Source organism: Staurois parvus, unplaced genomic scaffold, assembly GCF_062004578.1.
Source record: "Staurois parvus isolate SC_StPar_1 unplaced genomic scaffold, SC_StPar_1.0 ptg000601l, whole genome shotgun sequence".
NCBI classification, from domain to species: Eukaryota; Metazoa; Chordata; class Amphibia; order Anura; family Ranidae; genus Staurois; species Staurois parvus.
The window spans coordinates 1,227,698-1,244,533 of NW_028318397.1; the positions used below are offsets into that span (position 1 = coordinate 1,227,698).

The window sequence follows — 16,836 nt, forward strand, 5'->3', positions numbered from 1 at the left end:
CAATGTGAAGAGCGCCATGGGATTTAAAGGGATGCAGTTTTCTTCCGCTTTTTTAAACTGAAAAACGGACCAATGGCGGATCACTTGACAGCAGCCCTATCCTTCCCCATACGCATGGCTTCAGAAGACCCCGGATGACAGGAACACGGAGGCAGCTCTACACCAGACGGGCACCGACAATGTATTCTCTTATGACGTGGGCGGGGAATTCTCCCATCGTGCTGCCCACAGACACCAAACTTCAGCTCCAACCTGTCCCACCATCTGATTGGTAGCTGAGGACAAGCCATAGAGACTCTCCTACAGTCGGGGCATCCATCCAGCCCAGGCCGCGCCCCCTAGATCACATGGGCGTGACGTCACTCTCCCTCGGATCTCCGCATTCTGTAGCGTCTACCATGGTAATGGCGGAAGGCACCGCTGTATTGAGAAGAAATAGGCCGGGCACCAAAGCTCAGGTAATGTCTCCCGACAGCGGGCGAAGTACACGGCTCAGTGCGGCATAGGAATGCTCAGTCCGCCGCCTATAGAGATGGGTGAGAACACATAACCCGCAGTGTGGAGCGAGCTGTATCGGTGTGCGTCTCCCGCACGGGGTTTATGTGGTGTGTGAGGGGGTGACAGAGGGGTGTACTCCCCGACGGGGATGGGTGGCTGTGCTCAGCTGTGGGAATGGGTTTGTCGTTCAGGACATTGCTCTGCCACTTCCACCAGCTGCGTGCTCGCTCTCGTACTGGCCGTGCGCGCTCCCCCTACCAGTAGTGAGCTGACAGCTGAACATCCTGTAGACCTGGCAGTTGCCAGTCTATGTCATGTCAATGGGTGGGGGTTCAGGAGCAGGCATTCCATTTTACACCCCAATAAAGAAGACCTGTACTGTGGAAGATGGACGCAATCAGGCAGAGCTCAGAGGGCTGCTCACTGCACATGAGCTGTTTGCCCATCACTGACCAGCCATGCCTTGTTCTTCACTGTGTGAAGGTGGCCATCTTGGTAGACGCAGGGATTTTCCTCCTCATGTCAGAGCTTTTTCTCTGATGGCTGATCAAGAAGCACTGAATGGATAAGGGGGAAGCAGGGAGATACTTGCACTGCAGGTCCTCGGGTACAGCTTCACCTCCAGCTGCCAGAACAGTGAGCATCACCAGATCTCACAAGACTAGCAGCCAGAGCCTAAGTTGATCTCAAAGCAGACCTTTACCCAAAAATCAAAGCAGCTTTCATCCTCTTCCTCCCCTAACCTCTAATTTGCATCTTTCTTAGGGGGAAGGGGGTGGGGAAGTGGGTACTTTTTTGGACAGGTAGCCACCCCCATTTTCTCTATCCTCCTCTAACTAAGAACAACCCACGCACACGCCCGCCCCAAGAGGCTGCAGGACTAATCTCACTGTAATTTTGTGCTTTGCATATGCACAAATGGGAGCACTAGTCATGCAGCTGCTTAACTCAGCTGGACAGGAAAGATCCATGTACTTAATGCTGTATTAAATCCAAAAATGTTATATACAGTTGTGCTCAAAAGTTTGCATACCCTGGCAGAAATTGTGAAATTTTGGCATTGATATTGAAAATATGACTGATCATGCCAAAAAATGCTCTTTTATTGAAGGATGATGATCATATGAAGCCATTTATTATCAAATAGTTGTTTGGCTCCTTTTTAAATCATAATAATAACAGAAATCACCCAAATGGCCACGATCAAAAGTTTACACACCCTGGAATGTTTGGCCTTGGTACAGACACACAAGGTGACACACACAGGTTAAAATGCCAATTAGAGGTTAATGTCCCACATCTGTGGCTTTTTAAATTGCAATTAGTGTCAGTGTATAAATAGTCAATGAGTTTGTTAGCTCTTACATGGAAGCACTGACTAGGCTAGATACTGAGCCATGGGGATCAGAAAAGAACTTTCAAAAGTCCTGCGTAACAACGTAATGGAACTTTATAAAGATGGAAAAGGACATAAAAAGATGTCCAAAGCCTTTAATATGCCAATCAGTACTGTTAAATCACCTATTAAAAAGTGGAAAGCTCTGGGATCTCTTAATACCAATCAAGGTCAGGTAGAAGTCCGTGAATGAATGATGCGACCGTGTGAGCAGAGCCCCGCACGGCTGTGCTGTTTTCAAATTTGATAGTACGCGTAGACTTCTTCCTGTACTGTCAGAGAGAGAGGGGGGGGGAGTGGGAGGCGGTCTGCGGCTATGGGAACATGTTACATGTTCCACCCTAAAAACATGTTTCCAATGGTGAACTTACCCTTTAAGGACTTGGCGGCCCTGCTCCTCAACCACTTCAGCTCTCACACCTGTTCACCGCTTATGGACCAGAGCAATTTTTACATTTCTGCTATGGACCTGTTTATTTGCTAAAAACTTTGTCATTACCAAAGTTATACATATATTGTTTTTTTTTTAAGGACAGGCAAGGCTTGTAACAATGATATTTTTTAGACAATTAAAGTAACTGTAAAGGCTCAAGGTTTTTTTTTACCTTCATGCATTCTATGCATGAAGGTACATACATACTAGGGGGAGCACAACTGGGGGAATCAGTGGTGGAGAAGGATCTGGGAGTTCTGGTAGATCACAAGCTTAATAATGACATGCAATGCTAAGCTGCGGTTTCTAAAGCAAGCAAAATCCTCTCTTGTATTAAAAGAGGTATAGACTCCAGAGAGAGAGATATCATATTACCCCTGTACAAATCGTTTTTCTTTGTTTCTGTTATAAAAGTTTGCAAATAAATAATTGTTCTTCATAAAATTTAGGCCGAGATGTATTCTACTACAGGTCTTTGGTGAAAATAGCCCAAATTAGGATGTATTTTTTAGTTTGTTGGAAAGTTATAGAGTTCACAAACTATGGTATAGATCTGAATATTGATCAATCCTGAAGTACTGACAGCCAATCTCATTTCTTGAGGTCCAAGAATGTCAGAATAGTACAGATATCCCCCAAATGACCCCTTTTTTGCAAAGTAGACAGTCCGACGTACTTCATAAGAGGCATGGCGAGTTTTTTGAAGTTGTATTTTTTTTTGTCATTTTTTTGGAAAATTAAAAAAAGTTTCACTTTTTTTTTTTTTTTTTTACATACTGTCACCAGTGCAGTACAGCGTCATCATATAACTGGCATGGCGGTAAACAGGGACACTGACTGGTGACAGTATGAAAAAAAAAAAAAAAAAAATGATATATATATATATATATATTTCCTGTTAAAATATAGGGTTTGGGCTATACTCGCCGTATAAGACTACCCCCCTCTTCCAACCAATCACGGCAAGCAATGTACCAGTATTTTCTGTGCACACTGTGCACACTGCATACAAAGCCTGCTTGGATTGGGTGGGTCAGCTCTCCCTGCCTGCCCAGCCCTGCCTGTCTCCAAGATACCATAAATTGCACAGAACTGCCACAGACATTATAATATTAATAATTAATTACCGTATCTCATAGCAGTTAAGGGGACAAGGTCGGATGCAGCAGTACCATACCGGTACTTCCGAGCTGACACTTCTGCACATGTCTAGGGCAGCAGTAGACGATCACTGATCACCATTCCTCGCAGAACTGCATGAGACGTCGGATGCAGCCGCTCAGTGCTCGATTGATCGTGACTGAAACTGTGACATGCGCAGAATCACTGTGTATCCCTTCTCTGCATATCACAGTTTCAGTCAAGCTCAATCGAGCACTGCTGCATCCGACGTCTCATGCAGTTCTGCGAGCTACGGTGATCCGCGATCGTCTACTGCTGCCGAAGACATGCGCAGTAGCGTCAACCCGGAAGTACGGTAAGGTTTCAGCACAGCACCCGGCGTATAAGACGACCCCCGACTTTGTAGACGATTTCCAGGGGTTAAAATGTCGTCTTATACGCTGGAAAATACGGTGTATATATATTTATTTATTTTTTATTACATTTTGTTTCTTCTTTTTTTTTTTAAGATTTTTTTTTTTATATTTCACTATGTCCAAAGTAGTACAATGTTACCATAGTAACATTGTACTACTTTGGGGAAGTGATCAGTATTTTTTTTTTTTTTTTTTACACAATTTGCTTATAGCAAAGAATTACTTTGCTATAAGCAAGCATTTACCTGAATGACATCGATTCAGTCAGGGTTTTTTTTTTTTTTTTTTTTTTTTTTTTTTTTTCTGCTTAGCTGTGATTTGGCCACAGCTAATCACATGAAATGTGCATGTGATCGCTGTGACCATTCACAGCTAGACACTAGTATACAATGGATGGCATGAATGAAGCCATCCATTGTATACATCTGTCATGTGACCTGCTGTGATTGGTACCGGCAACGGGGGCCGGTACTCAGATCTGTCATCGGCCGTGTCCGAGGTACACGGCCGGTGACAGATCGCGCCGCTGCATGGCTCTGCAAGCGCGAAAACTGCGCATGTGCGGGAGGACGCCATATGGCGTCCACCCGGAAATCTACAGCCTTTTCCCGGCCGCCAAACGGCTATTGGCCGAGTGAATAATATTGATTATCTCATTAAAATGGCATCTGATAGTCAGTGAGATATATTAGGCAGCAAGTGAACATGTTTTTACACAGTTGCTGTGTTGAAAGCAGAAAAAAAATGGATGTCGCAGTTTGTTGTGTATTGGGCTATAGCCCAAAATAGCTGCAGATGGGTCAGGGTGCCCATGCTGTCTTGTGGCCACAGCCAAAAGCACCTACAATGGGTATGTGAGCATCAGAACTGGACCACACAGCAATTGAGGAAGGTGGCCTGGTCTGATGAATCATATTTTCTTGTATATTATGTGGATAGCCGGTTGTGTATGTGTCGCTTATGTGGGGAAGAGATGGCACCAAGATGCAGTATGGGAAGAAGACAAAGCAGCAGAGGCAGTGTGGTGCTTTGGGCAATGTTCTGCTGGGAAACCTTGGGTCCTGTCATTCATGTGGCTGTTACCCAAAATGTGCCACCTACCTAAACATTGTTGGTGACCAAGTATACCTCTTCATGGGAACAGTATTTCCCGATGGCAGTGACCTCTTTTTGCACCCTGCCACACTGCAAAAATGGTTCAAGAATGGTTTGAGGAACACAGCAAGAACGTTTTAACTTGGCCCTATTTTACAGGTCTCAGTCAAACATAGCATCTGTGGGATGTGCTGGAAAAACAATTCTGTTCCATGGATGCCCTACCTCACAACTTGCATAACTTAAAGGGTCTCCTACTGATAGCCTGGTGGCAGATACCAAAGCATACCTTCAGAGCTCTAGTGGCATCTATGCCTCGATGGGTCAAGGCTATTTTGGTGGTAAATGGTAGGGACCTACTTAATATTACAGGGGTGTGGAAATTTTTGAGAAAACAACTTGTCCAGGGACTAAATCGGTGCCCCAATCTACTTGTCCCTCATGACAATCTATTTGTCCTGATAAAAAAAAAAAAAGAAATTTTAACCAAAACCATATTTAAATCTGAGGTGCTGTTAGGAATGTCTGGGGCTTGTAAAAACAAAAGGGGCTTTATGGCGACTTAAACATTTAATATTTTTAACATTGTGCTGTATATCTCCTCCTTACCTCCCTGCTTGTCTCCAGCACCGCACCCAGGGGACTAGCAGGAGGGAGGAAACCTTGCAGTGTAATGAGCGCCGATTGGCTGCTCATTAGAGAAGGGGAGTGTCTGGCTTATCCTTTATCCCTTTTGCTGCCAGAGCTGTTTTTGCACACGTTTAAAAAAATAATTTAAGGCCTGAAGATTACACAAAACTCCAAAACATGATATATTTTATGAAAGCAGAGACCCTAGAAAATTAGCGGTAGTTCCAATTTTGTATGTCACGCAATATTAACACAGAGGTGTAGAAAATGCAAAATTTCAGTAAAAAACACACTTAAGTTAATTTTATGGCACAAAAAGCAATAAATTATCCAATTTTTTGTAAAATATAAAAGACCAGATTGCATCAAGTAAATAGATATCCAACATGTTAAACCTTAAACTTGTATGCACTTGTGAAATGGCAACAAAATTTAGTACCCTATATTTTCTATAGGTGATGCTTTTAAAGCCCTTTTTAGGTCATTAGTTTAGTGTTACAGAGGGGGTCTGGTGCTAGAATTATTGCTCTCATTCTGGCATGCACTGCGATATGTAATGTGTATCGCAATCAATGTTTTCATGTGTAGGCGCCCCAGCGAGTGCTTTTATGTTTGTACGTGTGTATATGTGGGGGTGGGGGGGCCTTGAAAAATTTGGGGGGGGGGGGGTATATGCTTGAGTGTAACTTTCATTTTTTAAAAATAAAAAAAGTTACTTAACTTTTTTTTTAATCACATAGGGACACAAAGTTCAAAAATGATTTTTGGTGACAAGTTCTCTTTTTGGAGACATCCAGGGTCTGAAAGACCCTACATGTCTCCTCTGTACTACACTGAATGCAATGCAGTCCACATTGTACCCCATTACATTCTTTCCCAGCCTCAGTGGATGGGAATCTGTCAATGGGGATCCGGAAGTGACATCACAGCACTTCCGGGTCAGGACAAGAAGGGGAGGAGAGCGGATGTGTCCGCTCGCCTCCTTCCCCTAAACCAGCATCCCGGCATACCTCCGGAACCCATGGAACCAGTTCCGGGTCCGCAGATGGGCAAATGGAGCCCAGGATATATAACGGGTGGGGGGGGGCTGGCACTGTGTGGAAACAATCGGGCTGCAGTTCTGCCATCCAAATGCTTCAACCTGACTGGTGCTTGCCTGCAGCAAGGCTAAAGGTAAATAAAAACTGCCTGCCCGGTTCCCGGAACTACATGTCCCAGGAGTCGGGTGATATAAAATGAACATTCCTGTATTAGGCTACGTTCACACTAGCGCTGTGTGCAGGCGGCAGAGAGGCGTTTGGGAAGCGTTTTTACCGCTTCCCAAACGCCTCTGCCAATTCTGCACATTACAGCACATGGTGCTGTTCTAACGGGAGCAATTGCGTCGCGGCGCATCGCGGCAAAACGGACGCCTCTGGATGAGTCAGAAGGCGTTGAAGCCTCCTATTCTCGTCTATGGTGCCGCTCTGCAAACGCCCGGCCAGCGTTTGCGGTGCGGTTGTGACGCGGTTGCGGGGCGTTTACGGAGTGGTAACACCACTCAAACTGCATTATAGGTGTTTGTGGGGCGTTATTAACGCTCGGCAAATGCCTAGCAACCGCCGCTAAACCGCGCATGCGGCGTTTGCCGAGCGTTAAAAAACGCTCCGCAAACGCCGGACCAACGCTTGCCAAACGCTATAGGGGCGTTTGGCAAGCGTTGGCAAAACAGCCAAGTGTGAACGAGCCCTTAGGTGGGTGGTCATAATATTATGGCTGATCGGTGCCATAAACTCGGCACAGGGTCAGATTAAATCTGAACTGTAGTCAGATACAAAAGATGCAAATTAATGTAGCTCAGTATTTGAAAACACATTACATTTATTTTTGATATGTAAACAGTGCATGTACCTAATGCCCTCCATCCTAGATTGTAAACTCCAAGGAGCAGGGCCCTCAAATCCCTCTTGTATTGAACTGTATTGTTGCTGTATTGTCTCCTGTTATATTGTAAAGCGCTGAGCAAATTGTTGGCGCTATATAAATCCTGTATAATAATAATAATTTGACCTGGTATCAGCCTCGTAGGAGGAAAACACTGTGCAAAGGGCTAATAAATTGTGGTGTAGTGCTCATGTGCTAACAAGAAACATGCTAGTTGGAGAAGAGCAGAGTGACAGAGGGATGAGCTCATCCATTCACCTGGTGTACCTGCTGATTGCCTTAGCTATAGGCCCAGGGTAATTTGTGGTTTATCATTGTTGTGCCATCAAGTGTTTCTCTTGTATTAGTGTACAGGACAAGGTACTGATGTCTAGCAGTTTGCCTGTGATTATACATTATACAAACATGGCTCCTGGTTCACAACCTAGCTATTCAGAATATGGTATGCAAGGAGTATATAGGCATGTTAGGGTTCGTTCACACTTGCCTTTTTTACCAACTCTTGCCAAACACCCTATAGCGTTTGGCAAGCGTCGGTCCGGCGTTTGCGGAGCGTTTTTTAACGCCGAGTGTTAAAAATGCCCTACAAACGCGTATAATTAAGTTTGAATGGTGTTACCGCTCCGCAAACGCCCCGCAACCGCACTGCAAACGCCAGCCGGGCATTTGCGGAGCAGCACCATAGACTAGAATAGGAGGCTTCGATGCCTCCTGACTCGACCAGAGGCATCCGTTTTGCTGCGATGCTAACACTCCCGTTAGAACAGCACCATGTGCTGCAATGTGCAGAATTGTCCGAGGCGGTAAAAACGCTTCCCAAACGCCTCTCAGCCGCCTACACACAACGCTAGTGTGAACGTAGCCTTAGTCATCCCTGTAGCTTCACCTAAAGCAGTAGAATGCTTCCCATTCTCCAAGGAGCGATATGTGAAAAATGTTATTTCAAGTCACTGCCTCTGTTCCATGAAGATTTTGTGAAAGAGTGGAACTAAGCTGTTACATAACCAGCAAAAAAAAAAACACAGAGAAAAGGGTATTTAGTGAGGTTTTAAAGAACTATAGCAAGAATTTTTGTCCTTACAATGTTGATATGCAGCTATTTATGTATAAAGACTGGGAGTCATAACAGATACCTTTAACTCCAGGCACAGACATTTTTATAAATATTCTGTTCAGGTGTTCAATCTGCATATTGCTTCTCTTTACTCTACAATTCATAGATTTGTAAAGCTGAGGTGGGGGGTTGTCTGGACCATGATCATTACATCCTGATGTGACTTCTTACTGCTAATCTTTGCGACACCTTTTAACTCCATCCCCCACAACTGTGTAAATATAATGAATATAGACCTCCATTTAAAAAGGCTGGCTGATATAGAATAGAAAGGTCCTGCCAGTACATTGTCAATGAATTGTAAAAAGCAAGCAGGGGATTAAATCTGCTAAAACCCAAAACTGTCAATGAGGTTATCTGTGTTGGGTGGAGTTGACATTCATGCTGAAATTGTTTTAACTGTTATGAAATGGGGTGTATGCCTTCTACAATTTTCATTATCTATTGTTTTCTAACAGGATTTTTACAACTGGCCTGATGAATCCTTCGAAGAGATGGACAGTACTTTGGCTGTACAGCAGGTGATATGAAAACTCATGTAGGGGTACGTGCACATAGTGTATGTGCCTGTGGCTTTGCTTGGGTGTTATTTTTGTAAGAAGCCTAAAAAAGCAAAGCCACAAGTAAATACGCTGCTGCTCAGGACCCAAAACTGTATAATGTTCTATTGATAGCTGATTGTGCTGTTGTTACCTGGAATCGTGTGATGTTGTTATCACTAAGAAGCAGTGTATATAGTCTGTTAATTATGTTCAAAATAAAATGTGTAGGCTGGCAGATTTGCAATAAGAGGGGAACAAATACAATTCTTGCTCTCCAGAATAGTAGCCAGAAGCATTTTTGCTTCAAACATACTATCTTCCAACCATATACTTGGCATGTATTCAGGTTATGTGATGAGGAAGGGGCAGAGCCCCAAAATAAACAGCTGCACTGCTGAATTCTGAACACAGGAGGATGGCAGCTCGGCATGTGTGCAATTTGACTTTGGATGATGTGGAGAGTGTGAGGTTACCATCCCACCTCTCCACTTCATCCAAAGAGTGAATGTTTTTATCATTTATTGAGAAAATGCGCACAGCATTCTCTGAATGACACTTGTGCCAAGTGGCCAACCTCCTGTGTTCATAATGCAGCAGGGCAGCCAATCAGCAGTGCCTACTTCAGTGATTTCTATCTTCTAGGGATCCCACAGATATGGTACTGTATATGCATAGTTACATTGGTCCAGCCTGGACCAATGTAGCTATATATAAAATGAAATACCTTAAATTCTTTAATTTTTCTCCATTACAATAATTCCCCCCCAAGTTCTTCATTTTGTTGTGCTTGCCCTACATATTTTTTTTGAATGTTGCCATTAGTGATCTCTATAAGCATGGGACTGCTATGTAAATAAGCGAATAGGTTGCTGTACTTGTTTGTAAATTGCATTGTACCATATAACAACCTCATTATATAAATATATTTAGTAGTTCTCACGGCACCTGAATCCTAGTAAATTACTTAGTACCAGTGGGTTTTTGTTTTCCCTTAAAGTGGAAATAAACTTAACTTGTAAAATACAGCAAGCAGACATTCTTTGTCTCTTTTGGAGTAACACATACTTAACTTGCTCTCAGTGTTTTATTGAATGTACATACATTCCCGGTATGCTGTGGCTGTGCCAAAGTGACTAACTCCCATGCGAATGTGTGGGATGATATTGGCCACACTGGTCAATCAAGAGGCTGAAAGCCTGACACCTGGAAGTAGCCAGGGAAAAGATGACAGCGGCCAGCAAGGGATGTGATACATTTAAACTGTCACCATAGCTTTTACATTTACATTGTGACATAATTAAGTAGTTCGAAAATAAACTTCCTTCAATCATGTCACACCTTTCACATCTATGAGTTTTGGTCTAGTGAATTGCAAAACATAAATTCCTGGGAAACTTTAGGAAATCCCCAATAATTCCCAGTGACATGGATTCTCAAATTCTAATGTCAATTAGAATTGGTGACAGGTAGAGTGTAAGCGGCTTTGTGCCTTACAAAAGGTTGTTTTGTTTTTTTTAAAGCAGCATTTTAAGGTCATGCTGTTGCTTTATTAAATGGACCCATAATGTATTTATCTCAATAGCCATTAAGACCAGGTTCACACTATAGCAATAATGTCCATTACATGTGTTGGTGTGCTGCACTGCCATTTATTTTAAATGGTAATATGTTGCATACTTAAATAAGGGTGTGGTTTTTAACTATGCCAGGGTGCAGAGGCAGCCAGTTCAAAATGAATGAAGTGCACATTAAGGCACAAAGCAACACGTGTTACCTTGGAAAAAAGCAATCCCTGCCTAAAGTGTAATTCAGAATGCATACAGGGAGCACTTCCTACCTGTTCAAAACTTTACTTTTTATTCAATCGTTGCGGTAGTGCACCAGGGCCTTTTTCCTTTTTCTGTTAGCACAGCGGTCTGGATACATATTAGAAAGCATTGCTAGCTTGTAAAATAAAAACATTATGCATATAGTTTCTATTATAAAATTTTTCAAACAGGTAATTTTTCTTCACTGATGTGCGTTGTTGAGATGGCACCAGTGGGCATTGCTGAAGAGGCACTGATAGCTGGCACTGATGGGCAGTAATTGGCAGCACTTACTGGTGGCACTGCTGGGCACAGATTGGCAGTACTGCTGGGCACTGATTCCAATTGATAGGCAGCACTGATGGGCAATTTTGGGGCTGCACTGATAAGCAGTGCCCTGATTATCAGTGTAGATGTCTCACACACTTGCCGGTTATTGGCAGTACTTTCCTCACACTGTCACTGCCTGAGGAAAGTGTTGCCGATAACCGTCAATTGTGTTTACATCTTTAATAGCTGTGATTGGGTATGTGGTAAAAGGCTGCTGTGATTGGCCCTTTACCGTGACATTTGATCAGCTGTGTCCAAAAGAGCAGTTCTGTCATATGAGGATGTCATATGACAGAACTGAATGGCCGTGCTGTAGCAGTCATTCAGCTATAGCACAGTCAACAAGTGGTTAAAGTGATACTAAAGCTAAAAACATGTTTTTTATTTCTCTGCCCTTTGGGGGAAGAGGGGGGAGAACAGACCCAGAACTGTGCACGGCTGCATTTCTTCTTCCCACTTTTATTCGTCACACAGCACTTGAGCAGCGCAGCAGCAGGAGCTGCTGGCTAAGGCCTGCTTTATGTATCTATGGAGCGTGGCTCCAGAGACACAAAGCTCGGGAGTGCCCAGACACTGTGTGCCTCCATAGCAAACGGCTTGCTATGGGGACACACGATAAAGAAGAGCCAAGGTCGCCGGTGAGGGACCCAAGAAGAGGAGGATCTGAGACGCTCTGTGCAATAACACTGCACAGAGCAGGTGAGTATACCATGTTTTTTTATTTTTAAAAAAATTGACTTTAGTAACACTTTAAATATGATTGAAAAAGCAATGATGTGCCGCTTTGGTTTAAAGGAACGCATGACAAACCCTCTGACCAAGCTGTTTCCACACAGGGAAAAAAAGTTTCATGATCCCCCTCCTCTTTTTCCCCCAGGGGAGGTAGGATCAATTTCCCTAGATTGAAGTATTGCCGTTTAGGCCTTTAACTCTAATTTTGAATATTATTAGCTTGAAATAATATTCCTGTACTGTTTTAGTACCATTATTTTTGTCATTACTATTTTAGCCTTTGGCTATAATTTTGGATATTATTAAAGTGTTACTAAGCCCACAGCTGTTAAATCAGTCTATATATGCAGTAAAGCATGCTTGTTACACTCACTGTGGAACCTAAGGGGTTAATCCTCTGCATTGTGTAAAAATACTGTTTGATCCTGACTTCTCTGATACTCCCCTTCTTCCAGTGTTCCCCTCTTATCTCCTTTTAAAACATATCATGTGGAGACACTATACACATGCTCGGTTTGGTGTGTATTGCTAGAGAGGTTTTTTTTTTTCTTGGGAGAGTGCATGTGATCAGCACAGGGTCAATCAGCACTGTCCAGACCGAGGTCAGGGGTTCTGCTTCCTCCTAGAGCAGAAAGAAAACTCCTCCTACAAGCTTTAACCAGTGCTCTGCTGAACACTGATAGAAGTCACAAGACTGCTCTAACGGCTAATGAGAAAAGGTATCTAGCAGTTGATATTTACTAAAATAATTGCATTTCTGTGTACAGTGGGAGACCAGATCTAGTGAATGCAGGGTCCTGGGTTTAGTAACACATTAAGATGAAAAATGATCCAGACTTGTTTTTAACTGCTTCCCAAACTACTGCTACAGGGTGTCAGAGCTGTGCAGGATCGCGTATATACACGTGATTTCGCATTTCTGGGTAAGGGGCACGCGTGACGCCCTACCTGTGCTACCATTGGCTACAGCTGTTGATCACCGGGTACCAGCTGGAGATTCCCTGGCGGCATGCGGTGGTTGCCGAAGAGCACTGATGAGGAGAGGTCTGTATGTAAACAATACAGATCTCTCCCCTGTCAGCACCAGCATGCTGCTTTGTATTGCTCTGCATAGCAGCAGAGCAATACAAAGCAGCATGCTTACATAGTAAAACACACACGCAGTACAATTAGTAAAACAGCACACAGTTAACCCTTTCTTCGCACCAGATGTTAACCTTTTCCTGCCCAGTGTCATTAGTACAGTGTCAGTGCTTTTTATTGGCGCTGTTCACTTTATTAGTGTCACTGGGGATGTCACTGGCAGTTAGTTCCCCCCAGTGTTAGAATGATCTCTGCAGTCCCGCTATAAGTCGCTGATTGCTGCCATTACTAATATAAAATAATCCAGTATATATACCGCCATTTTTAGACTCTATAACTTTCACGTAAACCAGTTAGTTTACACGTACTGGGATTTTTTTTTTAGCAAAGACATGTAGCAGAATATGGCCTATTTTTGTCCAAAATGTTGGCCTAAATTTTACGACAAAATGTGTTTTTTGTTTTTTGTTTTTTTTTCTTCTCTTTTTAAATTTTACCAGATATGTTTTATAGCAAAAAGTAAAAAATATTGTTTTGGTTTTCTTTTTCAAAATTGTCGGTCTTTTTTTGTTTATAGCGCAAAAAAAAAAACACAGAGGCAATCAAATTCCAACGAAAGAGAGCTCCATTTGGGTGCAGTGTTGCATGACCGTGCAATTGTCAGTTAAAGTAGGGCAGCTTCGTATCGCAAAAAATGGCTTGGTCAGGAAGGGGGGGGGGGGGGGGTATATCCTCTGGAGGGCAAGTGGTTAATTCCATTATTGTTTGTTACATTCCACAACTTAACCCCTCTAAAGCTGGGTACACACACACTGTCCGAAGATAAGCTGGTTCAGTAGGAACTGAACAACTTTTGGTCAGCGTGTACAGCAGTCTGTTTGACAAGCCGGTCTGACAACCAGCTTTTGTCAAAGGGACATGCTGGAAAACCAGCAGCCAATAAGCCAATGGCTGCAAGCACTGAAAAATGTATTCTGGCAAAGGGGAGACCCCCTGTCAGAGTACAATAGCACAGCAGGGGAGACAGGACAGCACCCACATCGATTATGCTAGAACACATATCTGTCCCATTTTTTTTTTTTTAACCCGCCGGGTTAAACGAAGCAAAGAAAAAAAAATTACAGTGTGTACCGGGCTTTAGAGTTCATGCACACAGTGCTTTTGCAGGCATTTTATAGGTTTATAGTGTAATTTCCCTGTGCTTTCTTGCTCCCAGGGAGTCGCATGTGTCACGCACTGCTTGTCTTACAAGTAAACGGCTGTATGTGGCCATGCTCTTATAAACACTGATGCTTCTTTGCATCAGTATTTACCCACCCATGCGCATCTGACTTATTTTCTGAACTGTGAACTAAACATGTGACTACATGCTTTGCCTACTTAGCTCACATCTTCAGTTTTGCTATGCTGGAAAACAATCTAACTTCAGAACTGCTGTAAAACAAAAAAAATGCCCTGTTTTTTTTAATTGGGTCAGATTAGATCTATACTCCTCTGATAGAAAGGGAGACCACTGAACATAATGTGTCTTTCTCATTACTGGATAATTTCACTTGGGTCATTGCTCCATTGCATGATACAGCCATCCATAGGAGTACAGTAGTGAAATTGTCCTCTAAATTACATAGTATTATTTAATAGACTGCAAGATCATTTAATGACACAAACATAACATCCAAGCCTGTGAGCTGCCCCCTTTTTTCCTTTTTCTCAGACCTAACATGCAGTCAAAGTATTCTCTACCAACCCAATTTCTAGAAAAAAAAGCACACCTCCCTTTTATGAATTGCATATAGGCGCTATCTGCATTTTTCTTTACAAGTCCCTTTACATGTTTTTACCTTGTATAATAATTTTCTTGGTGTACTCTATTTTTAAGTGCCAAACCTTTGTACAAAAAGCAGATCATAAAGTAGTGTTGTTATGTTAATTTTTTAAAATATCTATTTGCAGTACATCCAGCAGAACATACGAACTGATTGTTCAAACATTGATCGAATTTTAGAGCCCCCAGAAGGCCAAGATGAAGGAGTGTGGAAGTATGAACATCTTCGGTATGTGGTCATGAATTGTTCTGTGAAAGCTGACATTCATATGCCTTTTATGAAAACCCGTAAATTTTGTAATTAGTGCAAGACCAGATTTATGGAAGCAACAATTCACTGCAGTTTTGAAACTGGTAGTGCTTGGTTAATTTATTTGGGCAGTAACTGTTATTCTGTCAGTGGCTTGCCTATACTAGGATTTTGTTCTGCCAAATCGCTGTAATTGTACACTTCTTGGTAATTGAAACTCCTAAACTGACTTCAGGACAACATACAGTACATTAAAGTGTTACTAAACCCACAACAGTAAAATCAGTCTGTATATGCAGTAAAGCATGCTTGTTACACTCACTGTGGAACCTAAGGGGTTAATCCTCTGAATTGTGTAAAAAGGCTGTTTGATCCTGACTTCTCTGATCCTCCCCTTCTTCCAGTGCCCCCCTCTTATCTCCTGATAAGACATATCATGTGGAGACGCTATGCATATGCTCAGTTTGGTGTGTACTGCAATATACTCTAAACAAAAAACAATAGTGATGTATAAAAGTTAAACTTGTGATGTAAACAAGCATATTCTCTGCAATGTTCATATACTCAAATAAAAATTAAACATGATTCAATAAAGTGTCCTTTGTTCAAATTATTCACAGTATAATGCACAATGCCTTCAAACTTAGTAAAGTGTTTGTGCTCAAAAAAGTGCTCCATTTCCAACAATCAGTGCCAAACTGTTCCTGAAATCCACAGATCTGGCTCTAGACTCTTTCACCACCACCTTCTCCTGTATTAAGCACTCCGGTATCGCTGTGTGGGGTGACGCTGTGTGGAGACCTCTTGAGAACGTCAGGAAGAATAAATGCCGCGTCGGGGCATAGCAGGAAAGTACGTCATCCCACACAGCGATACCGGAAGTGGTTAATACAGGAGAAGGTGGCGGTGAGAGCCTAGAGCCAGATCTATGTTATCCCTATGCTTATGATGTAACATGCGTTTTTATCCTGGTGTGCACATAACAATGTGAGTGGGCATTGTGGAAATGGTTTTTAAGAGAGAAAAGGTTTTAAAGATTTCACACTATGGTAGTCTCCCTCCATCTCTCTCTCCATGTTGTGTGAGACATTTAAAAGGAAGCAGTACAGCTGGCCCGAGAAGTCTGTTGGTGGTTATCCATGATACTAAGCGTTGTATGACTCGCCTGCGATAGGTAGTCATATAAATCTGGTGAGTGTTTTATGTTTATGGCGGAGGATTTTGGGAACACTATTGCACTGATTGTTGGAAATGGAGCACTTTTTTTGAGCATGGACACTTAAGTTTGAAGGCATTGTGCATTATACCGTGAAAAATTGAAAGCATGTGGACACTTTATATGCACAGAGAGACTTTTTTTGAAGCACAAAGGACACTTTATTGAATCCTGTTTAATTTTTATTTGAGTATACCGTGCCTTGAAAAAGTATTCATACCCGTTGAAATTTTCTACATTTTGTCATGTTACAACCAAAAAACGTAAATGTATTTTATTGGGATTTTATGTGATAGACCAACACAATGTGGCACATAATTGTGAAGTGGAAGGAAAATGATAAATGGTTTTCAAATTTTTTTTTTTTTTATAAATATCTGAAAAGTGTGGCGTGCATATATATTCAGCCCCTGAGTCAATACT

The 16,836-nt window shown here is 42.5% G+C and overlaps 1 protein-coding gene across 1 annotated transcript in view; it reads left to right on the top strand.

The window, feature by feature from the left end:
* The first annotated feature begins 319 nt into the window (after positions 1-319).
* MOB4 (MOB family member 4, phocein) overlaps positions 320-16,836 on the top strand; it is a 36,089-nt gene continuing 19,572 nt past the window's right edge. Inside the window, exons 1-3 of the mRNA XM_089692699.1 lie at positions 320-458; positions 9,086-9,148; positions 15,076-15,176. Coding sequence (XP_089548825.1) covers positions 348-458; positions 9,086-9,148; positions 15,076-15,176 — 275 coding nt within the window. The 5' untranslated portion in view covers positions 320-347. The remainder of the gene's footprint in view (positions 459-9,085; positions 9,149-15,075; positions 15,177-16,836) is intronic.